This window comes from Encephalitozoon romaleae, chromosome I (assembly GCF_000280035.1).
Source record: "Encephalitozoon romaleae SJ-2008 chromosome I, complete sequence".
NCBI lineage: Eukaryota > Fungi > Microsporidia > Unikaryonidae > Encephalitozoon > Encephalitozoon romaleae.
The window spans coordinates 24,469-51,011 of record NC_024896.1 but is presented as its reverse complement, the minus strand read 5'-3'; the positions used below and the strand labels follow the sequence as shown (position 1 = coordinate 51,011).

Genomic DNA, 26,543 nt, shown 5'->3' with positions numbered 1-26,543 from the left:
ATTATATACTGGAGATAGGCTTAAATATATTACTCCCCAGAATCCTTTCCTTAAGAGCCTCCAGCTCTACATCATCTCCAAGCTTTTCAAACCCGACAACCTGGTCCACAAAGTATCCATCCTTAAAAAAGCCTAGAAAAGGTAGCACTCTTATCTCAAGCTTCTTTGTCACAACAGGACACATCTCAGCATTTACTCTATAGAATTGGATCCCTGGAAAGTAGTCTCTTATCTCCTCCAGTCTCCTATCCATTATTTTGCACCGATTAAACTCCGGTTTGTAGAAATGAACTATCATCTTCAAAGACTTAGTCTTCTCAATCAGCTCCTTTTCAGCCGTAATGTCCTCTATCCTCCCATGTAGCTCTTTGATTCTTTTCTCCCTATATCTCATGAAAGCCTCGTCGTCCTGTGGGAATCCACTGTCTTCATAACCGGAAGGCATGGGAGTGCAGGATTTTTTGCTTAAGCCAACAGAACAATCCCAGCGTAATTAATCCCCTCGATGCATAACCCAGAAGACATAGTAAAGGAAGCTCTGATAACCGTTCCAAGTCCGAGGAGATTCCCTTCATTGGAAATAGCATCAGGACTAGAGGTTCCCAAAACAATGTCACCAAGGTCTCTGGAGGATCTGAACGAGTTGTATAGAGAAATGGAGTTCCCGACGATAGAAGAGAGAATGCTTGACGATCACATGGCTCTGCTAGATGTTCTGAACAACCTGAGCATAGAGTATAATAGATATGGCCTGATTATCTCATCAGAGTTGGACGAGCTAAGAAAGAAGCAGGAGGAGATAGCACTTTATGACGAATACGAAAGAGAATGTGATATTTTGGAAGTGGAACTAGCAAACATGAAGCAGAAGTACGAAGAGACGTGGAAGTACAGCTGTCATGAGATAAGCGATCTAAGGCATAGACTTGATGAGCTTCGGAAGATGTTTAATGACATGGAGTATGGAAGGTTACACTCCAATCTCATCAATAGGATATTTGCATTTCTAAGAGAAGAAGGCCCTGGAGATGAGGAGGTTGTTAGTTCTCTTGGATATGTCAAGGAAACCAGAGAGTATCTCAACAGCATGGAAAAGATGCTTGTACTTGATGAAATTGGAAATATACCTGATTCATACAACAAGATTGTTTGTCAGCATCTTATTCATGAAGAATCAATTGAGCTGGACAAATTAGGAAAGATTCTAGGCGTGGACAGAACAGTACTTCTAAGAATAGTTTATGGGCTGCTGAGCAAGGGAATAATTGCATTCGATAGGTCAGAGGATAGAATATGTCTCCAGAGATGATAATCTGTTACCTAATTAAAAGCTTTTGAAAACCACTCTTCTTTATTTCAGACGGCTTCTTTTATTCTGCCCATATTTTCAATATCTCCTATCTATCTAGTATATTCTGGTTCAACACACACACCGTCCTTGATTTCTCCATGTCCTATCAACCTCCAATGGTTGTTGATTTTTCTTGATATGGCTATTCTTTCTCCAATTTCACAACATGCAGGTTTCACAAGATCAAACTCACCTCTGGTCTCCCCTATGCCTCCTATCACACTCCCGGTTGTTGTACTTCCTATGTTCAATAGCACGTGCTCACCTTCTTTCAGCTTGAAACTCCCTTGGACTGTTGTTTTTGGAAAGAGACTGTATTCGACAGTTATCTTGTGAAATATCGATGGGAGAAATCCTAGCTTTCCCATGACCTGGCCAACCAGCTTGTCTGCCTTACAAAACGAGGGATCCATCGTTGTACCGACGCCTATCAGTCCTCCAGGATAGGCTTCCTCAAGGTCTGTGCTTTCTGCCTTCAAGGAAACAATCTCAGAAACAAAAGGCCGGCATACAAATCTGTTATTCCTCTTCATCACAAGCCCAGGCCTTATCTCAATCCTGTCCCCAACCCTTAGCATTCCGGTAACAAGACTTCCTCCAATAACCCCTCCAGACATATCGCCCACCTTGGTCCCTGGCCTGTTAACATCAAAGCTTCTAATGACAACCATCTTTGGGTGTGCTGTAGAATCCCTGGCAGGCTGTGGAATGTAGTTAACAATGAAATCCAGAAGGGCAGGGATGTTCACCCCCACCTGAGCTGCTGTTGGAATAACAGGTCCAGAAACATTCGATGTCCTCAGGAATTTCTGGATTTGATCATACTGCTCTAAGGCCTGTTCCCTGGAAACAAGATCAATCTTATTCTGCACAACCAGAACCTTTTTAAGGTCCATTATCTCCACAGCAAACAAGTGCTCAGTAGTTTGGGGCTGCGGGCAAGGTTCATTAGCTGCTATCAGGAGCAGTACAGAATCCATAATTGCTGTTCCATTCAGCATTGTAGCCATCAGAACATCGTGCCCTGGGCAATCTACAAAGGACACATGTCTGACAAGCTTCAAGGTGCCTCCACACTTTTTGCATGGAAGTTGATCTGGATTTGAACTTCCAAACGACTGGTAACAATTGGGTCTGATGCACTTTGAGTCACACTTGTATATCTTGGCATTAGCATATCCTAGCTTTATGGTGATGTTACGCTCAAGCTCTGCCTTGAACTTTATTGTGCTTATTCCACTTATTGCCTTTACAATGGTGGACTTCCCATGTGCAACATGCCCAATGGTCCCTATGTTAAGGGTTGCCTGCTTCTTCATGATCTCTGAGACATCTTTCATCTTTTAGGGAGATGAAAATTGCCCTCCTTTCACAGGAAAATTTTTCCCTCAGGCCTCCAAAGCCTCCCTTAGAAACCATATACAAACATCATTTCTCTTTAATTTCTACTGTCCGGGGTGGAGTTGTATGCTTGGCACCCCTTAAGATACATCTCCCAGCATTTTTCTACATTTTGCATTATTAATCCAAACTCGTGGATGCATCTGTGGTAGAAGTCTTCGGCATTCTCCTGGGCTTTCTTGTACTTATTGTAAAGATAGTTTACAGATCTCTGGTATGGGATCTTGAGAGCCTTTGATGCATGCTTTATATTTGTTTTTGTTATAGGCAGCTGCTTACTAATGAAAAAGTCTTCCAATGCAGATATTTGGTCAACAGAGAGAATCTTGTAGTGCCGAACATTCTTCTTCCACATGCTCTTCTCCTCTTCCTTTTTCTTAGAGACTTTGCTGCAATGGCTTGCATCTATGTCGCTTCCAAACAGTATATCAGATAGCCTTATGTCGTCTATGCTGTCGAACATCGGGGTGCTCTGTATCGATAAACACAATATCTATTCATCGGGAATTTCCCCATTTGGAGATCAAAACAAATCTATCATTGTAATTGAAGATATTTCCATCAGACAGCCCAGGTGTATCCCCTGTTCTAGGTGTCAAGGCAAGATCATTTGTAAATTCTCAACCCCCTGAAGAATGAGAAATGTTGTAATTCTAGGCCAAGGACCAGGTGCTTATATGTGTGGAATATACGCTCATACAGCCAATTTGTCTCCAATCATAATCAAAGCATGCAAAAAATCAATGACAGACTTTTCTGGATCCGAAAAAGTCGTGGGTGTCAAAGGAATTCAAAGCCCCGAGGAGCTTGTTGGTTTAGTGGAAAGACAATCCAAGAACATGGGGATCGAAGTGAGGGAAGAGGAAATCCTGAACATCTCCAAGAAACAGAACCACTTTGAGATTGAAACAAACACCGGAACACACGAAACAAGATCCTTGGTTATTGATTCCAAGGATCTAGAAAAAAAGTATCGCCCTCTCCTAGGAGGCAGAGGTGTCTTTTATGTAAGTGATAAAGCCCCTTATAGAGAAGCGATAATCCTTGCAAGTGCAGGATGTAAGGTGTCATTCGATGTAAAGGAGTTCATAGATGCCATTAACCAATGATTCCGTTCTTTAATTAAACCAATCTGCTTCTATATCCCTGCAATACCTGGAAGTTAACCTAGAGGATAGTTTTTATGAATTCTCTAACAAGCTCATGCCCTTCTAACTTTACAACTATCATCCTTTTGCCAACATCCGACTCTATCAAATAACTTCTTTCGGTGCAAAACTCTAATACTCTTTGATAGTCTGACAGGTTCAAGAAGTTCGAGTAAATATACCCAGGCACCATAAATATCCTGTTCCTTTTAGATTCCCATATCATTATCTGACTGGTAATTGCAGGTGGTAGGCTCCCTGGTTTGACACTTGCTTCCAAGAAATGTATTATCTGCTTCCCAGTTATTCCTTTGTCAAACGCAACATTCACACTCTCTTCTGTTATACTTCCCTTTATAAGATTAGGAAGGCTAACAGACACATTACAAAACAGGTGGATTACAGACTTCTCATATTCAGAGTTTGTGTATGCATATATCTTATTGTTGGTTTCAACTATTATAAACTCCCTTCTGTTACGCTCAGATGCCTCAAATAGCTGTACAAAGGATCTTCCAATGGCAAGTCTTTCTCCACAGACCCTCAGAATTCCTAGCGCCTCAAGATACTTCAGTAGTCTTCCATCCATCCGACCATCCTGGTGGTGTGCAGTTTCAATAGTCTTCGTGCTCAATTCAAACAGTGCCTCAAGCGCATAAATCTCCTCCTCAACCGACCTAAGGAAGTACTTCAAAGATAAGAGCACAAGGCACCATAGCTGCTCCTTTTTTGTCTTCAGAAGAAACTCAAATCCTCTATTCGTTATGTTTCTGTCTTTTCTAAGAAGACCCCCAAACATAAGAACCTCCCCGATTCCAAACGCTTGGATCCTGTACTCCCTGTTGACAATAGACCTCAGAATGGCCTCAAACTTCCCATTGCTTTCGTTCTCGTCAATTTCTAACCCCTTTCCAGTGCTTTTGTAATGCTTCTCCATCTTGAGTATGCAAAACCCTTCCATTAGCGATCTTCTGAAACTCGCATCCAAATAGATATTGTCTCCTTTCTTTTCGATCATCTGGATCTTCAGCAGCGTTCTCAAGGTTTCCTTAATCCCCTCTATATCTCTCAAGGAGCTTATGGAGTGCGACATCAGTAGCAGGTCAAATATAAACCTCGTTGTTTTCTCGTCAAAAATCTTAAGAAAAGATACTGCAAATATGGGTGCCCCATATAGCTGTGCTTTCGAGTGGTCTGGAAGCATTCCAAAATACTCTATAATGTCTATTGGATATGCCCATGCTTGGGAGACTTCACTTTTCATAGTCTCTAAAGGGCTTCCAACTCAAACTCTTTATGAGACATTGCCCCATTCTTAGTCGATAGTGCTATGGTTCCAAGAAAAGACAAGAATAAAAAATATCAAATGAGAAATATTGAGCTTCTTATCGATGTCTCCAATACTCCACAGAGAAGAGCATAGGAAAAGAAAGTCAGTTACTGCATCCAGCTAACAACATATAGTAGGGACCTCATTTATTTGTGTAATCAATCTCTGGATGGTCTCCAACACCGCTGCACATGTCATAAACATGCTGTGCAACTTTAAGGCAAAGAAGATCTGCATCTGCCTCTGTCGAGCATTCAGCATAAACCCTCACGACATCTTCTGTTCCAGAGGGTCTGACAAAAGACCTTCCCCCAAGACTCAATGCTTCCACATCGATCCTATCCTGAAGCTCTTTTGGCTCAATAACTTGGTTCTTTTGGTCAACCTTAATGCTATTCTTGTCTACTATCTTAACTGTGAGGAGCCTACTCGGATTCTCTCTGAACTTCTTAAGGTCATTTGGATTGGTCATGAGTGCCCGGAAAACCATGAAGTTAGCAAGCGCATCTCCAATGCATGGATCAAATAGGTTGGCCAAGCACTTAAGGATCATATGATGTTCACTGTTCCCCCTTTCGATCTCATCTATGCAGGCCTGTGAAAAGCACACACTTCCGTGTCCATTGGGCTCAAAATATATTCCGACATCAAACTTCCTTGCTGGACTCACAAAGTTCTTGACTCCAGTCTGAGCCATCACGACTTTGAATGAGGAAGAGGGAAGAGCATCAACAGCTGCGTTGTTTGAATAGTACGAAAGTACCACACCAATACTAAGTTTAGACCCAATCTTCTCAAGAAGAGATCTTATGTAAAGGCCCAGAAAGACTGCTTGGGAGTCCCCGTCAAATATCTCCGTGTCCCCTGGACCTGTAAAGAATATGAGCCTGTCTACATCTCCATCAAAAGAAGCACAGATTCCATTTGGTGGGCGAGAAAACCTGCCGGAATCAAATACTTCCAGCTTTGGTGCCCTTTTCTTTGTCTTGACAAAGTCTGCACCACAGTCCAAATTCAGAATGCCTTTAGGATCATTCAGAATCTCACAGTTCAGCTTACCTTCAAGCATTTCGTCCAGGTTCTTAATTTTCATCCCTGCTACCCCATTTGCAGTATCTATCATCATCTTGAGATTCCCTTTTGTCAGGGAAAGTAGTTTGGTGAAGTTCCGAGCAATGTTCTTTAAGTATTCTTCCTTATCAACAACCTTGTTCTCTACATTGCACTTTCTTACAAGAAAATGGAGCTCAGGCGTAGTCACCACTCCATAATCATCTACCACACAATTCAATTTACTCAACACAGACTTGATATTATTACATAGTTCTTCTCCACTGTCTCTGGCGTCTCTTCCGAGAACCACATGCCCCCTCACACCCTCTCCCAGCTCACTTTGGTTGCTACAAGATCTTAGGATCTTTTTCATCTCTCTAGGAAGCTTCTCGTCATCACAGTTCACAACCTTGTCACTGTATTCTTCCCATACCTCGTCCAGCATGTCTCCATTGTGATCAATGATCTTAATTCCATTGTATTCAATAGGATTGTGGCTTGCAGTGATCATCACCCCGACAATCTTTCCCGCAAATGTCGTAGACCGTAGATAAGCTATGAGAGATGCCCTACACAATATGTTCTTCAAGTCGGAAGTTTTTGACCTATACCCCGCTGTTCCATAATAAGCCGGCTTGGAGGGCTTTTTAAGGTTTTTGTCAGACAACAAAGCATTATCCATCTGAGTGTGGGGACCTAAACTTTACATCTTTATTTATTTGTTTTAATTTTAACTTGCGTCTGGATCATCCAATCCTATTTCTCTATTGATGTTTTGGGTTTTCCTCTTAAAATCCCAACGGAAACCAATCCGAAATGCCTCTTTGTCCAACCCATTCTAAACTATAAGCAGAATCTCAAACAAGGCCGAATCACAAATCATATCAGACATCCAATACCATACAAGCAAGTCATTATCTTTAATCGGTACCAATTGTATAGTCTCCAAGACAGCCAGAATAGTAAGACTATCCACTCACCCAAGGATTTTCTTCCTGCAACAAAACCTTAAGCCCTATTCCCTCATCTAAGACCTTCTCAGGACTTTCAGAAAAGTCGTCTATGCTTTCCTCAGGCTGATTCCTATCTTTGAATGCATGGAATATCTCTATTGCATTCGAAAGTGTGAAGAGCTTAATCTTCACCTCGCTAACTCCAAAAAAGCTAGCAAATCCATTTTGATGTCTATTGCTAGCCGAGATCTGCCTTCTTTCTCTATCAAGTTCATATGTATTGTCATTTAGATAGATAGAGATCACCGGGCTTGAAAGTGTCTCAATCATCTCCCCAACTTTGCTGTTCACTTCAAAAACCATTCTATCTTCTCCAGGCTCCTTCTTGTGCTTGCCTGCATCAAATATGGATATGAGGCTTTTACCAACACCTCCATTCAGTCTCTCAACAATGTTCCTGAGATCCTCAGTCTCATTCAGCAGTCCGGAGATATCGAAGAAATGCCCGTATCCTGTAGAAGTAATCGTTAAATATGCTGTGACCCAGTCTCCCGTGTATCCCTTCTTCACCTTGCATATCGAAGACCTCACAACCTCCAAATTCTTTCTAACAGTTATCCCTTTTCCAATCAACTCTTTACTGATCCCTTCCACAAACGTTTCAAACGATGAGTCAACCTTTTCCTTCAATTTCTCTTCTTTATTGACCTCCGCTTTCATCTCCTTCGGTGATTCAGAAACGGTATCAAAAAACCTATCTATCTCGTCATATCCTTTTATCTCCACATCTGTAGAGTCTCGGAGTTTCTGATACTTTTGCCTTTGGATCCTTACAAGGCTGAGCAGAGCTTCCTTGAATCTCTCTCCCGCTCCCTGTAAGGATTCAGCGAACCCTCCAATCTTATCATACATTACATGGTTTGCTTCGTCGTCCATTAAAAGAACTTTCTTAACCGCCCTCTTCAATCCAAGCTCCGTCAACCAGGGATCGTGCTTTCCATATGTCCAGGCTTCCATATGCTTGTTTCTAGCTATTCTTAATTCCTTCAGCCCTTCGGCAGGCTTTTCGGAAACCCTCTTCACCTCTTCGTCAATCATCCGAATGTCACTGACAATGGTTGCAATTAGCCCATCAAGCTCCTTGAATAACGTCTCCCCATAGAGCAGTCCCGCTTCGTCAAACACAGCCCTCTGTCTCTCACTCATCTCTATACAATGCATAAGTAACGGGTCATTCCATGCAGTATCCTGAGGAATCTGGAGAGCACGGAAAAGAAGGTCAGAGGATCTTTTCGACACAATAATAATGTGCTCCAAGTAGCTTTTGAGGTAAACGCATTTACACTTCAGCATCTTATATGAAGCCTTTATGTTCTCCACATCTTCCATACACCGCAGTATCTATCTTCTTTTATTGATTGGCTTTGATACAAAGTTCCGAAACATCACCCAAGTATTGTAATCAAAACTCTTCATATCCAACTCAAGCCTTAGGCATTTCATTCACATCCGAGGCAGTTCTTCAGAATCCTTATGCATTTCATTCTTATCTCTTGATTAAATGAGGCAAGCCCAAGCCCGTTGTAGCACGAGACCCTTTCTCCACACCTGGATAGCACTACCCTCCACCCATCAACAAAATCAAACACAATGGTACTGTCAGCCATCACAAACAAAAACCCACAATCTATCTTCCTTATCTTCACAATGAAGCAAGGCTCTACATCCAGAAAGCTAAACCCGTTGTCAAATGTTCTGATGAAATACTGTAATCCTTTGTATGATTCCAGAATCTCTCCAGGTATCTTCTCAACAAGATGCTCTTCCTTATAAAACACCCTTTTTCCACTCTCCATAGCCGAGCTTAGGTATATCACACTCTTCTTGTTCGGCTTCAACATCAGATTCCTATGATCGCTAAAATATATCCCATAAACCCCGGACTTCAGAACATACCCGATCCCTCTTAGTTTTGTCACAGGGATACTGAAAAGGACATAATCTGTATCGATAACCCCTTCCTGTGTTTTGTTGATCATCAGGTTCCTGTAGATCCTCATCAAAAAGTGCTCCTTCCTTGACAAGAACTTATGGCCAAGAATATGCTCCAAGGTTGGCCTTTCAAGAGGATTTGTGTTCAGTATCTGTGTTATGAGGTCAATCGCCTCGCTCGAAAGATCGCAGTTTTCCGGGAATATATAGTTGTTGAGCTTTATCATCTTGTAGATGTCCTCCACGTTCTTTTTCTGAAACGGTGGAACACCAACAAGTAATGTGTATATAATCACCCCCAGAGACCATATGTCTGCTTCAAAAGAATGTCCGCTCGCCTTTCCAAACAGAACCTCGGGTGCTATATAGTTCGGTGTTCCACACATAGTAATCTTTTTCTCCCCGTCCTTTATCACTGCACTCAACCCAAAGTCTCCTATCTTCACATTGAATTTAGAGTCCAGAAACAGGTTCCCTAACTTTAAGTCTCTATGCACAACATTAACACTGTCATGAAGGTACATCAGGCCCTCAACAGTCTGTTTAACAAATCTCGCCACATGCCTTTCCTTCAGCTTTCCATTTCTTTTCAGCAGGGCATCCAGCGCCCCTCTCTCACAGAGCTCAAGAACCATAAAGACATATTCCTCGTTTCTAAATGATCTATACATCTTGACAATATTGGGATTGTCCAGCTTGGAGTGTATTGATATCTCCGACTCTAACTTCTCATGAACTTTCCGACTTTTAATATCCTTCAGCCTGACCACCTTCATGGCATACTGCTCTCCATTTTCTATCTCTGCCAGATAGCATTGTGCATACGCTCCCCTTCCAAGAAGCTTCTTCAGAATGTATCTTGTATGGTATTCATGATCTGTTATGACCGTTCCAATCTCCATGTATAGCTCGACCTTGGTGGACATACGGGGATTCCATTTTTCTCATTTTGGGTTTGTTTCCATCATCCTGCAATAGTAGCATAGATAAATATTGTTCGGTCCACCCCTGGAGAATATGGCCTCATTATCGAAGGAATACCTTCTGAAGTCACTGATCAACCTGCTTCCTACTGAGGAGCAAATGAAGACTGTCGGGCTATTTATAAGAACCTTCAAGAGAGACTACAGGGCAATAGTGGAGGGGTGGATGTTTGTCTATAGGAAATCCAGTCCATACCATAGGCTTAACTTGCTGTACCTTGCAAACGAAGTTGTTCAAACAACAAAGGATGTTGATCCGGATTCGATTGAGCTGAAGATCTTGCTTAAGAAAGTAGTAAACGAGGTATTTGAAGAAACAAAAAAGATGGCTATGAAGAATCCTTCCCTTTACAAGAAGTACTGCGAGCTTGAGAATGTATGGATTCAAAGAAACGTCATGGTTTTGGAGAGCCATGGAATCAACTTAGGAGACCTGATTAGAAACATTGAAAAGACGTTCAATGATAAAGCCAAACTGTCTGCAGTACTAGAGGATGCCCTTTCCAGGGTCCGCAAGGGGTCTGGTGGGGGATGAGCCATTCTGTACCTTTATATCCCCAAAATAAATAGAGATTGTAGAAGTTTTTCGTTCCAAATTTTTATCCCTCTAGGCTCGATGGATTCTGTCTTTATATCTGCTGGATGCACAGGAAAGCCGAAGGTTTCCACTGCATTTGGAGATAAAATGGCCTATGGATCCAGGTCGAACGTTGTTATAGCTGATGAAGAAAAGGTCCTTTCTGTGATCTACATGGACAACGATGTGAATGCAATTGAATATGGATATGGCATGATAGCTGTAGGAGATATTAACGGAGGAGGATATATAGTAAGGGATGGGGAGATTAGAAGGTGTAACCTTGAAGGGTGTGTTGAGGCAGTAGGGCTTATGAATGAATTATGGGCTATGTTCTGCACAATAGATACAGTTTCCGTGTACGACATAGCTGGAAACACCATCAAGAAAGAGACAAGGATTGAATGGGTTCCTACATGCTTGACAACGATATGCAGCAGAACGTTTGCTGGAAGTAGGAAGGGGAGTATTTTTGTGCTAGATGAAATTGAAGATGATATAAAATGGCATGAGGTTGAGGGTCATAAGGACAGTATTCAAGATATAAAGTCTACTTTAATAGATGGAGAGGCGTATGTTGCTACATCTTCACAGGATGAAACAATAAAGATATGGAGGGTTACCGATGAATGGCCATGGATTAAACATATCCAAACGCTCAATGGCCATACCGATTGGGTTTATGGGGTGTTCTGGACAGGAAAGGGAGATCTTCTTAGTTCATCCGCAGACAAATCTATAATCTACTGGGAAAGGAGGTCTAAGTGGGAGGATGTGATGAGGCTTGGTGGACAGGAAATCTTTTTCAATGTGCTGATGGTTAAAAGCCTGATTATAGGACAGTCCCGCTCTGGAGGATTCTATAAATTCACAGACACGCTTGAAAGTTTTATCTCTGGGCATTTAGATGGAGTGAAGTCCATAGACTGGAGAGGGGAGTTTCTGCTTACATCTTCACTTGATATGACATCTAGGATGTTTTACAAGGGATATGAGGTGGGAAGGCCTCAAAAACACGGGTATGGGCTAACTTCTGCAAGATTTCTAAACGATGATAGCCTGCGGTTTGTAAGCTCTGCACAAGAGACGATTTTAAGGATCTATGAGCCCACACAGGTTTTCTATATGTCATGCATATATGTGGAAACCAGAAGAAAAGACGTGGTTGAGTCTCTCAGGGAGATGAATATTTCCAGGAATGGAAGATCTCTGGATGATTTCTTTCCTGATATCAACAGTTTGAAGTTTGCAGCTGTATGTGCAGAGCTGTCTCTGACAAATGAGGTTTTGGAGGACCTTGAATTTGAGTCACTCAACGAGGAGCTACTGTCTGTAACGACTTTTAACGAGATAAGAAAAGTTTATGGGCATTACTTCGATGTGTCTGATGTAGCGGTATCGAAGGACTTTGCTGTTTCTTGTAACAAGTCGTCGTTGAAGAAGTTTTCGGGAATCTTTGTATGGAACCGAGAGTTTGAGCTGATAGATTACATAGAAGTACATGATTATGGAATAGAAAGATTAGTGTTTTCACGTGACGGGAGGTACTTGGCAGCAGCCTCCAAAGACAAGACTGTGTCTGTTTACGATGTTGGGAAGAGCATAAGGTTTTCAAGAAGGCTAGAAGGTCATAGAAGAATTGTGTGGGATTGCAGTTTCAGCCACGATTCTCGGTATCTCGCCACATGTTCTCGAGACAGGAGTGTGCTTGTTTATGAGGCACCGGAGTTCAGAGTGAAGTATGTGTCTAAATTTGATTGTGAAGCCACTTCCTTGTGCTTTTCACCGAGAGAATATCTTCTGGCTATAGGGCTTGAGTCTGGCGATGTGTTAATAGCAAAGCTTGGGGGGGCAGAGATTAAGATCAAGAGGAGAAGTAAGGAGCACAGCAAACGTGTGAATGTGATATCCTTTAACGAAGATGGAAGTGGATATGCCACCGGTGGCGGTGATGGGATGGTTAAGATGTTCTTGGTATAATCTGGATGATAGAAAGGACAGGGATAACGATACTGAAAAATTTGCCCTACAAGCCTATGTCGAAGATATACAAGTTAGAAAGAGAGACGATGGTTGATTTACATTGCTCGGAGGTGAAGTCGTTTGAGCAAACATTAGATGATATTGAGATAAAAATAACAGAGTATAGCGGGGAAAGGCTAGAGTTTGATCTCGTCAATGTTGACTGTTCCTTTGCCAATGCCCTGAGACGCATACTCTGCAATGACGTTCCAACTATGGCTGTCAAGGATGTTTTTCTAAAGGAGAATGAGAGCGTGTTTCCAGATGAGTTTATAGCACACAGGTTAGGGCTGATTCCTCTGGAGGCCGATCCTGAGATGTTTGAGTTTGTGGAGAAGGAACTGAACGAAAGAAATTCTCTTAGGTTTGTTCTTAATGTCACAAATGAAAGCAAAGATGTTATGAATGTGTATTCTGATGATATCAAGTGGATTCCATTTGGAGGCCAGAGAGAAGCTTTAAGGAATGCCAAGTTCTGCAGCGGGGTACTTATGTTTAAGTTAGCACGAGGGCAGAAGATAAATGCAGAGCTTGTATGCACCAAGAATATAGGGAGGGTGCATGCAAAGTGGAGCCCTGTATGTCCTGCAACCTATAGACTCATGCCGTTGATTGAAATAGGAGATGTCTTTGACGAGGATGCTTACAAACTTCAGAAATGCTTTTCGGAAGGTGTTATAGATGTAAGACTCAGCGATGGAAGAATGAAGGCTTATGTAGTCAACCCACGACTAGACACAATGAGCAGAGAGGCACTTAGACATGAAGAGTTCAAAGACAAGGTGTTTATTGGAAGAAGGTCCGACTACTTTCTCTTCACAATCAACAGCGTGTTTCTAGATCCTTTATATCTCTTAAAAAAGGCGGTTTCGATACTCATAGAGAAGAGTATGGCCTTGAGAAATGAAGTCGAGGATCTTCTGGACCAATAAATAGTTTCTATTAATGTAAGGTTTTTGGAGTCTGGCAGAAAGACTATTTGTTGCCAATTTTTTGCCCATAAACGATGAACTGGGTTCTTTCTCTATGTTGTGGCACGACAAGAAAGAAATATGTTATTACGTTGTTAGGTCTCCAGGAGGACCAAAGACATGTCCTGAAGCACTCGATTTCCAGCTACAACATGGATAAACCCCTTAGGCCTTTTTCTGAAGACATTTGTATTGCAAATGGAATGGAGTTGATTCTCCAATCGCTAGACGACAATGCAGACCTGTATGAGATAAGGGGGATCCACATGGGCCTTGCTGCAGGAGTGATCTTTGCTGTGGATGCAGATAACAAAAGTTCTGTCGAAAAGTGTATTGCACTCATCAACGAAGACACAACAAAGACAAAGGATATCATTGTCGTTCTGTGCAGATCCAATATCTATGGAAATGAGTCTGTGCAAGAACTCAAGAGGACCTGTGATGAGATAGGGCATGGGAAAATCGAGTTTATTCTTTACGAGGAGTCAAGATCATTTCTAGGTGTCCATAAGGGAATAAATTGGATATGCAACCGGCTGGAGGAGTGAGATTCCTTTGGATACGAACATATGCTTCTGGGTGTGATGTAAAATAAACTCCAGCCTTACTTCCAGATCTTTCTGTTATTTTCAACCTTGGCCTTGATTTTTGTATTCCTTCATCATGATTATAAGGATGGTTTCGACACCGAACATTCTTGGAGCTGAGGTCATCTCAGATGTTCAAAGAGCATATACAATAAAGCTAGAGAAAAGATATGTCTTGAAATTTACCAACGGGGAAGTCACACTCAAGGCCTTCAAAGAACTTTTCTTACTCGACAAGGAAATTCTATTCTATGTGGTGAACTTCGAGTTTTTCCTTTACAAGATGAGCCTGTTCAAGCATTACAGGATTGAGTTTGTAACATATCCGGATGGTGTGAAGGATGAAAGGATTGAGAGATACAAGAGTGTTGAGAAAGGAATTTCTGGAGAATGGAGCAGTAGAGGAGTCGACCTTTCATTCACACCAGATGTGTTTGCCTCCATAAGCTCCTCTCTACTTAGCCCAGAGCTGTACTTATCTGAGCTGAATCTTAGTGGAGTGATATATAAGACACTTGTTAAGAAGCTCGAATATAAAAATTTGAAAAGGCAGGCCAGAGAAGTTATAGAAACCCATATGAATGCAGAAGATGAGTTTGACGAAGAGTTTGATAAACACTTGAAAAGTCTAGTGTTTACAGGAGTAGTAAAGATGAAAGATGGATTGTTTTACAGATGGAACTAGCAATCTTCTCATGGACATAACTGGTTTAGTATTAAATTCCATTCCTAGAATTCCTTGTGCCCCATTTTCAGATGCGTGAGTAACTCTGCCCTACTATTGAACACAGCTTTGCACTCTGCACATGTTCTAAATGGGGCAGGCTCCCGTATATGGCCTGTCTTCTTAGGGACACTCTGCTCTTCAGCCTTGTGGTCCTCCACGATTTCAAGTTCCTTTTCTGTGCAGGGCTCTTGGGTTATTTCAGAGAGGTCTTGACAGGTAATCTCCTGTAACTGTTTTTCTATGTACTTCTTTGGATCCTCTGAGACTAGCCTTATTCTTTCAAAATGCTTTTTACTCCTGAAATGGTCTATGATCTGATTGTGGGAATGGAATCCTTTACTGCAATGATCACAGTTGTAAGGATAAAGCTTTGTTTTCTTTTCTCTGACTTTAGGAGGTGCGGGATGAGCTTCAATAGAGAAGCTGTCGATGCTGATCCTTTTATCCAAGCTCTTAACAATCCTTGCTACCTTTCTAACACTTCTACAAAATTCACTTTTTTCTTCCTCGGAGTCAAATACCTTTTGAGTTCTGAAGTTGGTGAACACCTGATAAAACCTTTCGAAGTCCGGGTCACTGAATTTAGGAGCCCCTGGAATTCTACAATAGTCGGATATTCTTTCAAAGAAATCATCTGCATACTTCCTAAGATCTTTCCTGAAGAGTTCTTCGGTATAGAACTCAAATCCTGGAGGAGATCTCATAATAGATGTGTATGCCTCCATTATTTCCATTGCTTCTTTAGGAGCTTTAGAGGAGTGGACTTTCTGTGCGTCTGGATGGACCTTGAGTATGAGAGTTCTATAACAATCCTTGACTTCCTTCTTAGTGGATACAGGAGATAAGCCTAAAACCTCATGAGGAGATTTCTCTATCTTTGACTGCCTATTTCCCATTGGTATGATGGGGTAGGCAGGAAAGAATTGAAATCATAGTTGGCTACATTACAAACAGTGGTGCCTACCAAAGAACATTCTTCCCTTCCAGCAATTCCCAGGATTTTTGTTGAGGAAGACATACCCTTAACCCGTGAGATGGGAGAACATTCATTTTCGCTTCAGTTCAATCCTTTGCAAAGGATTAAGACGGTTAAGGATTATGAGAAGGAGATTGAGGAACTAAGAAACGAGAATTTTGAGATCAAGCACCAGCTTTCTCATTACAAGGCAAGCTCAGGGGGGAACATCCAGGAGGATATCCAGAAGCTCCTTCTTGATAGCAAGAGATCCATAGACATTCTTGAAGGGGAGAATGAGGAGCTCAACAAGCAAATGGAAAGGATGAACGAGATGGTTAGGAAGATAAGAACGGAAAAGGAAGATACTGAGAACAAGCTAAAGGGTGATTTGCAGGAGTACCTCAATAAGATATCTATGCTTGAAGAAGAGAATGGTAGGCTTCTCAAACATCTAGAAAATGTCAATGGGATCAATGCCAAGTTAAGGGAAGAGAATGAGGTGTTAGGAGAATGTTTTAACAGAAGTAAGAATACGATTGATGAACAGAAAAGCCTTATTGAGAAGATTGCACACGAGAAAGAAGAGAAGTCGCAAGTCGAGAAGGAGTTAATGTCTTACAAGAATGCTCTTCTAAACAGCAACAAAGAAAGGGATCAGATTATGTATGAGCGAGAGAGAGAAAGAAATGAGTATAGCAACAAGATTTCCCAACTTCAGGGGATTGTGGGATCCTTTGAGGAAAAGATGAATCTCAAGGAAGCGGAGATGAACCAGATGAGAGAGCATTACAAAAGCATGGAGGATGAGTACAAAGAGATGTATAGGCAAAAGCAATCGAATGAGATGTATCTTAAAGAGATGGGGGAGAATTACATGAGGGAAACAAGAGACAAGCAAGAGTTGGCATTGAGAAATGAGGAGCTAAGAAGAGAAGTTGAGCAATTGAAGACTTCGAGAAGTGATCTAAAGAAAAGACTTGAGGTTTGTGAGAATGAAAAGAGAGCTTTGTCATACAAGGTTTCACAGGATGTTTCCGGAAGTTCAGAGCTCTACAGAATCAAAGAAGAATTAGAAAAAGCAAAAAGAGAAAGAAACTCGCTTATGGAAGAGGTTGAAGGGCTCAAGAAGAAATGCCTAGAGTGTACTTCTGATCTAGAAAGGTCAAGAGAGCTTGAAATATTTCTGAAGGATCTTCTCCAAGAGAAGGGGAAAGAATGCGACAGAAGGCTAGGGGAGATTGAAAAGATGGCAGACACGATAGACTCCAAAATAGACCTGGCAAGAAAGATGCTTGGAGAAAGAAGGTCTGTTGATGGGGGGTATAAAGAGATGGATACTTTGCTCAATGAGATGAAGGAACTCAAAAGCAAGGAAGAGGAGTATAGAAGAATGACTAATATCACAGAGGATAACAAGAGATTTCTTAAGACTTTTGGCGTAGAACCAACAGGATCACTTGATGAGATTGTAGGAAGGTTTAGAGGTGCATACAAGGATGTTATTAGAAAGATGAGAGTGATGAACAAAGAAGCCAATGAAGCCATGAGGTTTGCAGAGAATAATAAAGATGTGATGGACAGAAAGACAATGATGTTCTTGGAGGACTTCACCAAAGAGTTCAACATTGCCCGAAAAGATCTGGAAGCTTGCAAAAGGTATCTTGAGAAAAAGGGCAAAGAGAACAAGGAACTGAAGGCAAGCAACCTAGTTCTGGAAAAGAAATTCAATGAGTGTAGAAAAAATGAGGAAAGGATAAAAGGTCTTTATTCGGCAATGGCTGACAAGCTCAGGAAAAAGGACGAGATGATATCCAAGCTGGAGATGAGAATGGCCACAAGGCCTTAAAAGGAATAAAGATGTATTTTTATATTGCCTTGTATTTTGGATAAAATACAAATAAATTAATTACAAATTCAAAAGCAAGGTTTATTTAGCCAAGCAAATGGTGAGAATGGCGGCAAGCCCAAGGAGACTTGTAGCAAGAGGTGAAGATGAACTCTCATTGCTGTTGGTAGAAGTATTATCTTTATCCTTCCCATCCTTATTATCAGACTTGTTGTTATCTTCTGCATACACAAGGCCAAAGATCAAAAACATGACTAAGAGCAGACTTTGTATTCCTTTCATTAAGGGTAAACTCTCCGGAGAATTTAAGCTTTTCGATTTATAAATTATGTTTTTAATTTAATTTTATTGACATATTTCAAGATTAAAAGAGTTTCTAATATATACGGATAAGGAAGAATCCTGAACCTTAAGGTCCATAAGTAATATCAATTTGAAGTGTCTACGAACATGAAGCCTTCACCGAGGCAGACAGAATATGCAGAAGAATCATTCCTTAAGACCTAAGAGAAAACATGCACAATAGGTTTACTAAAAGTTCTTAGAAAGCAACACAGGCAATAATCCATCTTGGGATAATCACGTCCTTTCCTACGTAAGATCAGATGAATAGTTACTGATCGGATGGACTTACATCTGATCCCCACAATATTTTCTCCCCTTTGTCCTTAGGATTTATAAACGCACTTCTAGTTTTGTTAAGGATGCTCCTCATGTCCAAGTACTCCTTTAGAATTTCTTCCTTGTAGCTCTTTGAAGACCCTGGAACGCCCTCGAATCCTTCAAATGCATTGGGATAAAGCTCCTTCAGCTGTATCACTTCGCTAGTTCCGAAGAAGGAGAGGAGGGGAACATCAAAGGACAGAAACATCCGCTTGAGCTCATCCATTACATACTGAAATGTTTTGTTGAAAAGGCTACTCTCATCCTTAGCCTTTATCTTTAAAGTTTTAATGAGTCTTTCTTTCTCATTAGCAAACTCCTCCTCAGTCTCGGCCTTGATCCCCTGCTGAGCAAGATACGGCTTCATAGACTCAGGGTCCTCTTCCTTATTCAAGTCCCTGAATTGCTCCAATGTAGGAGAACTGACAAACCTCACCACTACCACAATATAAATGAGGTGGCTGAATGCAGTACACTCCTTCAGAGAGGAATACTCTGCCATGATCTTAGTGAGATAGTCATAGGAGGTACTAAGAAATTGCAAGTAATGGGCCCGGCAGCAAGAGGCATGGTGCCTTCCTGTACATTTTGGAAAGGATAGATGAAGGTCATATAGCTTTATGTATGCAAACTTCAAACCTATCTCGGCATCAAAAATAACCCTATCTGAGCGGAGCTTTACTAGAAGCTTTTGCGCTATTTTCTGGTACTGGCCTATTTCTTTGCTGGCAGTCTCTAATGTATACAAATTTGCCAGCTTGTATAGGATATAATCATAGTATAAAACATCAACAAGCTCTTTCATTATGGGTGAGGAGCTAAAAAATTTAATCCACTAGACTGCCAGATTACCTCTATTCAGAGCAGTAATGACTCTTCGGAATGAGCCACCCACGAAATGAAGCTCATAAGATTCTTGAAGAAATGCAAAGGCGAAAAGGTTAAGGTTGAAACAAAGGAGGGTAGAAAGATCGAAGGCAGAATAACTTCTGTCGATAAAACAATGAACGTAGAGATGGAGGACGCTGTGGTTGACGGGGTGCCTGCAAGCACATACACAGTGAGGGGAAGCTCTATTAGGTACATTATGTTCAGAGATGATATTGACTTTAAACCTTTGCTGGTTGATGATAGGCCAAGAAATAGGACCAAAGACCAGGAAGCGACCAGAGTTAAGCGGAGAAAAACAAAGGTGTGAAATAATGAGTAAACAGAAATTATCTTTTATCGACTTCTCTCTTTCTTTGAACAATGATTTTTTTTCCTTTCAAGACAGATCCATTGAAAAGCAAGGACATCTCAACAGACTTCTCCGAAGTGAAGTCTACTATTGCATACTTCCTGGTGTTTTTTGTAGTAATAACATTTATTCCGGATATATTACCACAAGATCTGAAGTGTGCGGCAATGTCTGAGTTGGTAACTGAGGCATCAAGATTCTTCACGTACACACTTGATACCGGCTTTTCCTGAATATCTAGATATGATTGCTGCATACGCTGAAGCCTTTCTATATCACTTTCTCCCTCCATTTGTTAGACGGGTGTCCATGGAAAAATAATTAAGTAAAAGTCTTCGGCTTACCTGTAACACTCTACAGGCATCCATGGGATAGTCTCCTGCGATACCCTTTTCGGCTTTTGCAGGCCAATCCCAGTAAGAATTACTAGGTAAATAAGGAGCGGGGCTCAATCATTTTGCGGCCTCCACCCAACAGACGAATAAATAAAAAATGGAATTTACAAAGAAAATGGGATCGTGTATATCAACAATTAAGTCGTTGCAAATACTAAAGGTTTCAGAAGGCAGTGTATCACACAAGAACGGAGTTCTTCCATTTATACACTCAATAGTCAGCTTCAATGGAAAGGCCATTGAGAGCAAGGACGATGCACTGGCGATGAACAAAGAATGGGAGAGTAAGGCTCTTAATCTAGAGTTGATAGACATGAGGACCATGGAGACATCCATTCTTGAGATACCAAGGAAAGACAAGACCAGGCTCGGAATCAGTGTGAAGTTCCATCAGAGCATGGCTTCCCTTCTTTCGATGGAGGTTCTAAGAGTAAATCCTGGCTCTCCAGCAGAGAAGGCAGGAATAGTTGTCGGAGACTACATTCTTGGGATAGAAAACATCTATTCAAAGGACGAGGATGACTTACTGAGATTCCTTGAGCTGAACAGAAGGCGGGTTGTTCCGCTCTTGGTCTACAACAATGATCTTGAGTATGTAAGAGTGGTTCCACTCCAAGTCGGTATGGATGTACTTTTAGGATGCCAGATAGGGATGGGAGAGCTCTACAAAGTTCCTTTTAGTCCAAGGCGCAGCAAGATTGAATTCAACAATGAGATCATTAAGAACGATGTCAGGAGACTCAGAAGAAAGCTACGTGGAAAAGACATAATCAGCAGTAGACTAAGGGACGTTATGAGTGGAAGTGACGGGTGCTTGGAATCCATGTCTAGTACTTATATCTGGGATGCCCAGGAAAAGACGCCTTCTTATGACTTTATGAGCTCGAAATCGAAAGAGTCATTTCACAGTGAAGCACCTTCTGAAAGTAGACAACCCTTGGAAGGTGTGGAGGAAGTAAACGAGATTCCTATGATACTCCCCGAAGGCCTTACTTATGAGGTACCTATGGGAAGGAAAAAATGCATAGAAACAAAAAGGAATGATCTTTCTAAGGATATTGTAAACATCCTTGAGCAAGGGCAGGACGATCACTTTGATTTCGAAAGCAGTCTTTCCTTGGTGAGCAAAGATGAGGTCTTGGAAAAGAAGGCCGTGAGGGGTCCGAGCTCCATAAGGAAAGCAGAGATCAAAAAAGGTTTAGGATACATACGCCAGGCTGAAGGTAGTAATGATGAAGAGTCCGAGGGTTTTTTGCTTCCTATAGAAAAAGATGATCCTCATAAAGGTGAGTTTGACGCAAAGAACTTCTTGTCTAGCCTGAGCCTTTCTTTTTATGGGACCGAGAATGGCTATGATTCGACAGGGCCTCACAAAACCATGGAAATATCTGAGCACGAAGCAGACGGCAAGTGCCCTTTATGCTCCGAACACCATCAAGAAGAACGTAGCGAGTTTGCTGAGTCATCTGATGATGAACCAAAGCCTCAGGTTAACAAAACGTCCAATATCTTAAAATTGGAAATAAGTCATGATGCAGAGCCCAGCAAGCAGAAGGAAGGTGGAGAAATGCTTGGGGGGATGCCTCTAGATGTTTTCAATAATATCTCAAATGAAAGGAAAAGTAATGTACTCCTAGAACAATTCAAGAACATGGAGGATTTGAGAAGTGTCCAGTCACATTCAGAAGAAGACAGCTTGGAAACAGCAACCATTGGGTCTCCTCCATACAGTGACCCTGGATCTATTCTTTGATTCCCCTGTGCCCTATTGCCTATAGTCTTATCCAGAATTTCCAACCCCAGGATGAAAGGATTCCATTCGAAATACTCTGATTCTAACTTATTCTTTGACAGAACTAAGAACGTGTACAACATAAGAGACTATATCAAAGGTAGAAGAGATACAAAGGCTGCGGCACGTGGTGATGAGAATAGGATGGAGGAAAAGAAGCAATTTTTAAGCGAGGAAGACAAGGAAATAGCGTTTCTTATTAGAAACAGGGATCTTGTGAATCCGAACATGAGAAAGGTTGATTCTGAAAATGGTTATGTTGGGAAGTTTGTGAATTAAGACCCGGTATTGCCCATGAATAAATGTGAATGGTCTGTTCTTTGTTTCTGAACTGTATGGGATTTTTTAACTTCCGACAAGGTTTTGATTTGGTTTGTTAATATTTGGTACTGGGGATGGCGTGACGAAGGAGATGGAAAAGTCGCTGAGGAAGGTAATTTTTGAAGAATATATGAACTACATTAAGGTCGAGTCTTGTAGGCCGAAGCTGAGTTCTTCAGGGCCTTTTTTCTCACTGAACCGGTACGATCTGTCTGGAGAGAAGGTTAGAGTATTTTCTATAGAGCTTACGGGGGTTGAGTTCTATGTAATCGATGGTTATATTCTGCTATATCAAGGCAACATGGTTGGAATCTATAGATATGACAAGAGGTTCAAATGCACAAAAATAAGGAGTATAAACCTGCATCTCTTATTGTTCCTACTGAGGAAGAAGGCTATGAGCCGGAGATGCAGATTTCTATTCTACAATATATTGTTACATCTCGTAAAGAATAATGAGAAGAAATACGACATGAAGTTAAGGGAGATAATGTGCTATCTGTGTGCTGACTGGATGACTGATGTGAAGTTGGGAGATGGTGTTGTTTCATGCACATATAGGAATGGAGAGTCGAGGGTTTATAATGGCAGGCTGCAGCTTATTAAAAGTAGTCCTTCGTGGAGGAAAGACAAAAGTACCATGGAGTGTGGAGATCAGAAGGTCAGAGTGATGAAAAACTGTGTTGAAGTGACTCGTAACGACTGGCAGCTCAAGAGCATGTTTCCTGTAGGAGAAATTCGCCAGTACATTGCACTTAGGAGTAATTTGTTCCTACTTACAGAAGATTCCATAAAGGTTTTGAGCTTTGAGGAGTAGAAGTTAAAAACGATGACGCCAACCCCGGTATGCCAGCACTTCAAGATATAAGTAGGATAACAAGAAAGTACGATGCAAGTGTTGTGGATCACTTTGAGAATCCTAGGAACGTTGGATCTCTTGACAAAGCCGACCCAAGGGTTGGAACAGGAATAGTCGGTGCTCCGGCCTGCGGAGATGTGATGAAGCTGCAGATCAAGGTGGGGAAGGATAACGTGATTGAGGATGCAAAGTTTAAGACCTTTGGATGTGGGTCTGCCATTGCCTCTTCAAGCCTGGCAACAGAATGGATCAAGAAAAAGACGCTAGACGAGTCACTGAAGATATCCAATAGAGATATAGCAAAGAAGCTCTCTCTGCCGCCCATAAAGCTCCATTGTTCCATGTTGGCCGAAGATGCTATTAAGTCGGCAATCAAGGACTTCCTTGATAAAAACAGGCCGTCGTCATAGAATGGATAGGTCAGAGCATTCCTAGGAATAAAACGTTAGAGTAAAGTATATTTCTTCTGGATCTGTCTGGGTCTATGCTCCAATAGATTCTGTAAAAGAAGCTGGCAAGTACTTTCCCTTAATGGAGGAGAAAGAAGAAAGCATCAGCTTTTTTGACCAGAGGTTCCTCAGCTCAAAGTCTCTTGACACCACAAACATCCTGGAGTACTTTTCTGGGTCTCCTTTCTACGACAAGTCCTGTAACAATGAAATACTCAAGATGCAGACCCAGTTCAGAGGACTTGACCAGAAGTCCAAACTGTCCTCCATGATAGGGATATTCTATGAGGTGGAAAGTAGTAACAATGAAAGAACACTGTTTGTGATCAGGAAAGCATATAATCATGGAGACACCACAGAGACATTAGGAATGTACTATGTAATCCACGGACACGTCTATGCAGCACCTACAAACTATTCGATTTATAGGTGTAGAATGGGAGACTCGATGTGGCTTTTGAACTCATTCATTGAAAAGATGATGGAGAAGAGAAGATTTAATCCATTCAACCTGTCTAAAAGAAAGCATTTTAGAAAGGGTTTAGAGGACAACAAGGATCTAAGCTTTATGATGGAGATTTTCAACGATTTTAAAAAGGAGCAGATGGAACCATAAGTCATCAAATTGTTACTTTAATCTGGATTCTCCAGCTAGGAAATAGCCTAAGACCAATACATCGTTTGGGAATCCATAAATACAGACAAATGGTTGTCAAATAAGAGATCTAAATAATGTTACTATTGTCTGCAGCCATTTCTTTGTTTCATAGTACGACTTTGCTTCTTCATGGGCCTTCTCGCTAAACTCTGTATACTTAGTTGCATAGTTGTGCTTAGACTTAGCTGCTTTTGCAGATGATATCTTCTTTAGATATTTTTTGAGGATCCCATCGTATCTCCTGAGTTTCTTGATACTTTCGCATAGATGGCCTTTGCCTCTGCTGATGTAAGTCTCGACCTTGAACAGCTCATTCGATAGAAGCTCTTTTATATCTTCAAGTACATTGAGTAAGGACTGTATTTTGGAGAACATAGGCTCTGGTGCAGGGAGACCATAATGCTTGTCTGAACTGAAATCAAATATCTCTGGCCATGGCTGAGTTATTCCCTTGTACTCCAAGAAGCTAGATAGCTTCTCCGAGGCACCAGGAATCGATTGGATTAGCCTTACAAGGTCTGGGCTTAGCCTCGATTTCTCGGGCCTTTGAGGAACTATCCCGGTTGTTACCACTGGCTGCGTAAACGTGGCGCAAACTGGAGCTTGCATGGGGCCTTGATATATTTGATAGCATTCCGGCTTTGGATTGATATCGTTTTTTAATACCACCATTTGACTAGTTGAACCTGTGCCTGGTTGCTGGTATGATCCTCTAACAGCCCTGAGTGTCAAGATAAGTGATCCTAAAATTCCCAGAAACATTCTGTGCAGCAAATCCACTGTAGAGATAAAATCTATTCCTGACGAAACAATTGTTTTAAGCCCCCATGTTTTAAGTTGGGCTTATCCTTCTTAAGGTATTGTTTCAAGTCGATTGTGCCTTCTTTTTCAGTCTTCAAGCATTGAAAACCATCCCTAAAGTCAGAAAACCCCCAGCATGTCCTCAAACATATTTGTTAGTTTGGTACAACAACTTACAGGCGAGAGCTTGAAGTTCGACACCTTCATGGTGACCTCTCCTTCTTTTTTCTCTACCTTTCCAATATTGATAAAGAAGACAAGTCCTCGTTCAATGTATGGTTCAAAGTCTTTAGGGGACATCCTGCATCCTCTTGAAGAAAGAACGACCTTTGTGGAGTTTGGAGGAAGGTGTTTTTCTATTGGATTCTTTATCACCTTTGCTAGAACAGCTCCATCAGATGATTTGACAACTAGTCTTCTAAGCAAATAGGACATAACATCGCTGAACTCAATGGGGCTTTCAGGAACTTCAAGAAGATGGCTGAGCTCTATAAGTACATTACTAGTTGTATGTACATAAACATGAATTTTCCTCGACTTGTTCAGAGGAGAATCCATTAATAGTTGGATTGCCTTGTGGGATCTGTTGAACTCTGGATCATCTTCACGACTCTCACATGTCAGCTTAGCCCCTTTTAGAACAAATACCAATGGAGCACTCATCAACAGGGAAGGGATATGGCCTGAGAATTTGATTTTTCGGGATACGCTTAAAGCCGTTACACATAGAACACTATACATCTAATTTGAATTTATTTCTCTATCATCTAAACGAGAAGATGTAGTTTGCGTTTGAGACATCGTCGTTGTGGTCGAAGTACTCTTTTTGGTAATTATGTTCGAGACAATCGCTGAGACTTGTTAAATTTCCATCAAAGATAGTTGTGTGGCGCTCAAAGGGGACTTCTGTAACGCCAATGTTGTCGAAGAAACCCTGCTGTGGCCCAAGAAGCTCTGATATTGAGTTGACATTCTTTTCTGCATCGCGATGACTATTGAACGAATATTTATTCCTAGACCTATAGGTCTTTTGAGAGCCCTTGTTGTTCTGGAACTCATAGTTTATCTTCCAGAACGAGCCTTTCCCTGGATTCACTGATGTTCTTGGAACCTTATAGAAAGATTTATTCAGACTTAGATTGTGTCTAATGGAATTCTGCCATCCTGTTTTCTTAAGAGAGAAGTATGGGTGCTTTGAAGAGATATAGGAGTATATCTCCTTGAGTGTCAGCATTCCTTCCGAACTACTTTCTATAGCTTCTGTTATTAAGTCTGCATAGGATATTCCGGGGCGTCTTCCCTTTTTTCCTTGGTCATGGGAATCTGGGTCTGAGGAATGGCTAAAGCCCTTTCTTTCATTGGCACTACATCTTGGAAGTCCATCTTCATCTCCACACTTCTCCTTCCCAAACATATAAACAAGAGGAAAAGTTTTGCTTTAATGAAGTTGAATGATTTCATTTATC

At 41.4% G+C, this 26,543-nt stretch overlaps 26 protein-coding genes across 26 annotated transcripts; 13 read left to right on the top strand and 13 right to left on the bottom strand.

The window, feature by feature from the left end:
* Position 1: 1 nt before the first annotated feature.
* Positions 2 to 445, bottom strand: EROM_010510 (thioredoxin-like protein; the record flags this gene model as incomplete). Its single annotated transcript, XM_009265617.1, has 1 exon — positions 2 to 445. One exon carries the CDS (start codon positions 443 to 445, stop codon positions 2 to 4), a length of 444 nt encoding a protein of 147 aa, XP_009263892.1.
* A 60-nt stretch (positions 446 to 505) lies between these two features.
* EROM_010500 (hypothetical protein) lies at positions 506 to 1,309 on the top strand (the record flags this gene model as incomplete). The annotated part of the gene is made up of 1 exon (XM_009265616.1): positions 506 to 1,309. One exon carries the CDS (start codon positions 506 to 508, stop codon positions 1,307 to 1,309), a length of 804 nt encoding a protein of 267 aa, XP_009263891.1.
* Positions 1,310 to 1,401: 92 nt separating this feature from the next.
* Positions 1,402 to 2,691, bottom strand: EROM_010490 (eukaryotic translation initiation factor 2; the record flags this gene model as incomplete). The annotated part of the gene is made up of 1 exon (XM_009265615.1): positions 1,402 to 2,691. One exon carries the CDS (start codon positions 2,689 to 2,691, stop codon positions 1,402 to 1,404), a length of 1,290 nt encoding a protein of 429 aa, XP_009263890.1.
* Positions 2,692 to 2,789: 98 nt separating this feature from the next.
* Positions 2,790 to 3,215, bottom strand: EROM_010480 (hypothetical protein; the record flags this gene model as incomplete). The annotated part of the gene is made up of 1 exon (XM_009265614.1): positions 2,790 to 3,215. The coding sequence occupies one exon, from the start codon at positions 3,213 to 3,215 to the stop codon at positions 2,790 to 2,792; it is 426 nt and encodes a 141-aa protein (XP_009263889.1).
* Positions 3,216 to 3,387: 172 nt separating this feature from the next.
* EROM_010470 (thioredoxin reductase) lies at positions 3,388 to 3,861 on the top strand (the record flags this gene model as incomplete). Its single annotated transcript, XM_009265613.1, has 1 exon — positions 3,388 to 3,861. One exon carries the CDS (start codon positions 3,388 to 3,390, stop codon positions 3,859 to 3,861), a length of 474 nt encoding a protein of 157 aa, XP_009263888.1.
* A 58-nt stretch (positions 3,862 to 3,919) lies between these two features.
* EROM_010460 (RNA polymerase II transcription initiation/nucleotide excision repair factor TFIIH subunit TFB2) lies at positions 3,920 to 5,164 on the bottom strand (the record flags this gene model as incomplete). Its single annotated transcript, XM_009265612.1, has 1 exon — positions 3,920 to 5,164. The coding sequence occupies one exon, from the start codon at positions 5,162 to 5,164 to the stop codon at positions 3,920 to 3,922; it is 1,245 nt and encodes a 414-aa protein (XP_009263887.1).
* Positions 5,165 to 5,372: 208 nt separating this feature from the next.
* EROM_010440 (phosphoacetyl-glucosamine mutase) lies at positions 5,373 to 6,965 on the bottom strand (the record flags this gene model as incomplete). Its single annotated transcript, XM_009265611.1, has 1 exon — positions 5,373 to 6,965. One exon carries the CDS (start codon positions 6,963 to 6,965, stop codon positions 5,373 to 5,375), a length of 1,593 nt encoding a protein of 530 aa, XP_009263886.1.
* Positions 6,966 to 7,251: 286 nt separating this feature from the next.
* Positions 7,252 to 8,625, bottom strand: EROM_010430 (hypothetical protein; the record flags this gene model as incomplete). The annotated part of the gene is made up of 1 exon (XM_009265610.1): positions 7,252 to 8,625. One exon carries the CDS (start codon positions 8,623 to 8,625, stop codon positions 7,252 to 7,254), a length of 1,374 nt encoding a protein of 457 aa, XP_009263885.1.
* Positions 8,626 to 8,735: 110 nt separating this feature from the next.
* Positions 8,736 to 10,154, bottom strand: EROM_010420 (Ser/Thr protein kinase; the record flags this gene model as incomplete). Its single annotated transcript, XM_009265609.1, has 1 exon — positions 8,736 to 10,154. One exon carries the CDS (start codon positions 10,152 to 10,154, stop codon positions 8,736 to 8,738), a length of 1,419 nt encoding a protein of 472 aa, XP_009263884.1.
* Positions 10,155 to 10,245: 91 nt separating this feature from the next.
* On the top strand, positions 10,246 to 10,746 carry EROM_010410 (hypothetical protein; the record flags this gene model as incomplete). The annotated part of the gene is made up of 1 exon (XM_009265608.1): positions 10,246 to 10,746. The coding sequence occupies one exon, from the start codon at positions 10,246 to 10,248 to the stop codon at positions 10,744 to 10,746; it is 501 nt and encodes a 166-aa protein (XP_009263883.1).
* Positions 10,747 to 10,827: 81 nt separating this feature from the next.
* EROM_010400 (hypothetical protein) lies at positions 10,828 to 12,768 on the top strand (the record flags this gene model as incomplete). The annotated part of the gene is made up of 1 exon (XM_009265607.1): positions 10,828 to 12,768. One exon carries the CDS (start codon positions 10,828 to 10,830, stop codon positions 12,766 to 12,768), a length of 1,941 nt encoding a protein of 646 aa, XP_009263882.1.
* Positions 12,769 to 12,824: 56 nt separating this feature from the next.
* EROM_010390 (RNA polymerase I and III subunit AC40) lies at positions 12,825 to 13,742 on the top strand (the record flags this gene model as incomplete). The annotated part of the gene is made up of 1 exon (XM_009265606.1): positions 12,825 to 13,742. One exon carries the CDS (start codon positions 12,825 to 12,827, stop codon positions 13,740 to 13,742), a length of 918 nt encoding a protein of 305 aa, XP_009263881.1.
* A 74-nt stretch (positions 13,743 to 13,816) lies between these two features.
* On the top strand, positions 13,817 to 14,329 carry EROM_010380 (hypothetical protein; the record flags this gene model as incomplete). The annotated part of the gene is made up of 1 exon (XM_009265605.1): positions 13,817 to 14,329. One exon carries the CDS (start codon positions 13,817 to 13,819, stop codon positions 14,327 to 14,329), a length of 513 nt encoding a protein of 170 aa, XP_009263880.1.
* A 115-nt stretch (positions 14,330 to 14,444) lies between these two features.
* Positions 14,445 to 15,053, top strand: EROM_010370 (hypothetical protein; the record flags this gene model as incomplete). Its single annotated transcript, XM_009265604.1, has 1 exon — positions 14,445 to 15,053. One exon carries the CDS (start codon positions 14,445 to 14,447, stop codon positions 15,051 to 15,053), a length of 609 nt encoding a protein of 202 aa, XP_009263879.1.
* Positions 15,054 to 15,097: 44 nt separating this feature from the next.
* EROM_010360 (DnaJ-like protein) lies at positions 15,098 to 15,991 on the bottom strand (the record flags this gene model as incomplete). The annotated part of the gene is made up of 1 exon (XM_009265603.1): positions 15,098 to 15,991. The coding sequence occupies one exon, from the start codon at positions 15,989 to 15,991 to the stop codon at positions 15,098 to 15,100; it is 894 nt and encodes a 297-aa protein (XP_009263878.1).
* A 138-nt stretch (positions 15,992 to 16,129) lies between these two features.
* On the top strand, positions 16,130 to 17,899 carry EROM_010350 (hypothetical protein; the record flags this gene model as incomplete). Its single annotated transcript, XM_009265602.1, has 1 exon — positions 16,130 to 17,899. One exon carries the CDS (start codon positions 16,130 to 16,132, stop codon positions 17,897 to 17,899), a length of 1,770 nt encoding a protein of 589 aa, XP_009263877.1.
* A 613-nt stretch (positions 17,900 to 18,512) lies between these two features.
* On the bottom strand, positions 18,513 to 19,367 carry EROM_010340 (hypothetical protein; the record flags this gene model as incomplete). The annotated part of the gene is made up of 1 exon (XM_009265601.1): positions 18,513 to 19,367. One exon carries the CDS (start codon positions 19,365 to 19,367, stop codon positions 18,513 to 18,515), a length of 855 nt encoding a protein of 284 aa, XP_009263876.1.
* Positions 19,368 to 19,460: 93 nt separating this feature from the next.
* Positions 19,461 to 19,760, top strand: EROM_010330 (small nuclear Sm-like ribonucleoprotein; the record flags this gene model as incomplete). Its single annotated transcript, XM_009265600.1, has 1 exon — positions 19,461 to 19,760. One exon carries the CDS (start codon positions 19,461 to 19,463, stop codon positions 19,758 to 19,760), a length of 300 nt encoding a protein of 99 aa, XP_009263875.1.
* Positions 19,761 to 19,779: 19 nt separating this feature from the next.
* On the bottom strand, positions 19,780 to 20,094 carry EROM_010320 (RNA-binding protein; the record flags this gene model as incomplete). The annotated part of the gene is made up of 1 exon (XM_009265599.1): positions 19,780 to 20,094. One exon carries the CDS (start codon positions 20,092 to 20,094, stop codon positions 19,780 to 19,782), a length of 315 nt encoding a protein of 104 aa, XP_009263874.1.
* A 218-nt stretch (positions 20,095 to 20,312) lies between these two features.
* On the top strand, positions 20,313 to 21,950 carry EROM_010310 (peripheral Golgi membrane protein; the record flags this gene model as incomplete). Its single annotated transcript, XM_009265598.1, has 1 exon — positions 20,313 to 21,950. The coding sequence occupies one exon, from the start codon at positions 20,313 to 20,315 to the stop codon at positions 21,948 to 21,950; it is 1,638 nt and encodes a 545-aa protein (XP_009263873.1).
* Positions 21,951 to 22,401: 451 nt separating this feature from the next.
* On the top strand, positions 22,402 to 23,127 carry EROM_010300 (hypothetical protein; the record flags this gene model as incomplete). Its single annotated transcript, XM_009265597.1, has 1 exon — positions 22,402 to 23,127. One exon carries the CDS (start codon positions 22,402 to 22,404, stop codon positions 23,125 to 23,127), a length of 726 nt encoding a protein of 241 aa, XP_009263872.1.
* A 29-nt stretch (positions 23,128 to 23,156) lies between these two features.
* On the top strand, positions 23,157 to 23,579 carry EROM_010290 (FeS cluster assembly scaffold Isc; the record flags this gene model as incomplete). The annotated part of the gene is made up of 1 exon (XM_009265596.1): positions 23,157 to 23,579. One exon carries the CDS (start codon positions 23,157 to 23,159, stop codon positions 23,577 to 23,579), a length of 423 nt encoding a protein of 140 aa, XP_009263871.1.
* A 121-nt stretch (positions 23,580 to 23,700) lies between these two features.
* EROM_010280 (MED6 RNA polymerase II transcriptional regulation mediator) lies at positions 23,701 to 24,234 on the top strand (the record flags this gene model as incomplete). Its single annotated transcript, XM_009265595.1, has 1 exon — positions 23,701 to 24,234. The coding sequence occupies one exon, from the start codon at positions 23,701 to 23,703 to the stop codon at positions 24,232 to 24,234; it is 534 nt and encodes a 177-aa protein (XP_009263870.1).
* A 96-nt stretch (positions 24,235 to 24,330) lies between these two features.
* Positions 24,331 to 25,038, bottom strand: EROM_010270 (hypothetical protein; the record flags this gene model as incomplete). The annotated part of the gene is made up of 1 exon (XM_009265594.1): positions 24,331 to 25,038. One exon carries the CDS (start codon positions 25,036 to 25,038, stop codon positions 24,331 to 24,333), a length of 708 nt encoding a protein of 235 aa, XP_009263869.1.
* Positions 25,039 to 25,197: 159 nt separating this feature from the next.
* On the bottom strand, positions 25,198 to 25,740 carry EROM_010260 (putative Mra1-like protein; the record flags this gene model as incomplete). Its single annotated transcript, XM_009265593.1, has 1 exon — positions 25,198 to 25,740. The coding sequence occupies one exon, from the start codon at positions 25,738 to 25,740 to the stop codon at positions 25,198 to 25,200; it is 543 nt and encodes a 180-aa protein (XP_009263868.1).
* A 100-nt stretch (positions 25,741 to 25,840) lies between these two features.
* On the bottom strand, positions 25,841 to 26,491 carry EROM_010250 (Forkhead/HNF3 transcription factor; the record flags this gene model as incomplete). The annotated part of the gene is made up of 1 exon (XM_009265592.1): positions 25,841 to 26,491. The coding sequence occupies one exon, from the start codon at positions 26,489 to 26,491 to the stop codon at positions 25,841 to 25,843; it is 651 nt and encodes a 216-aa protein (XP_009263867.1).
* Between the last annotated feature and the right edge of the window lie 52 nt (positions 26,492 to 26,543).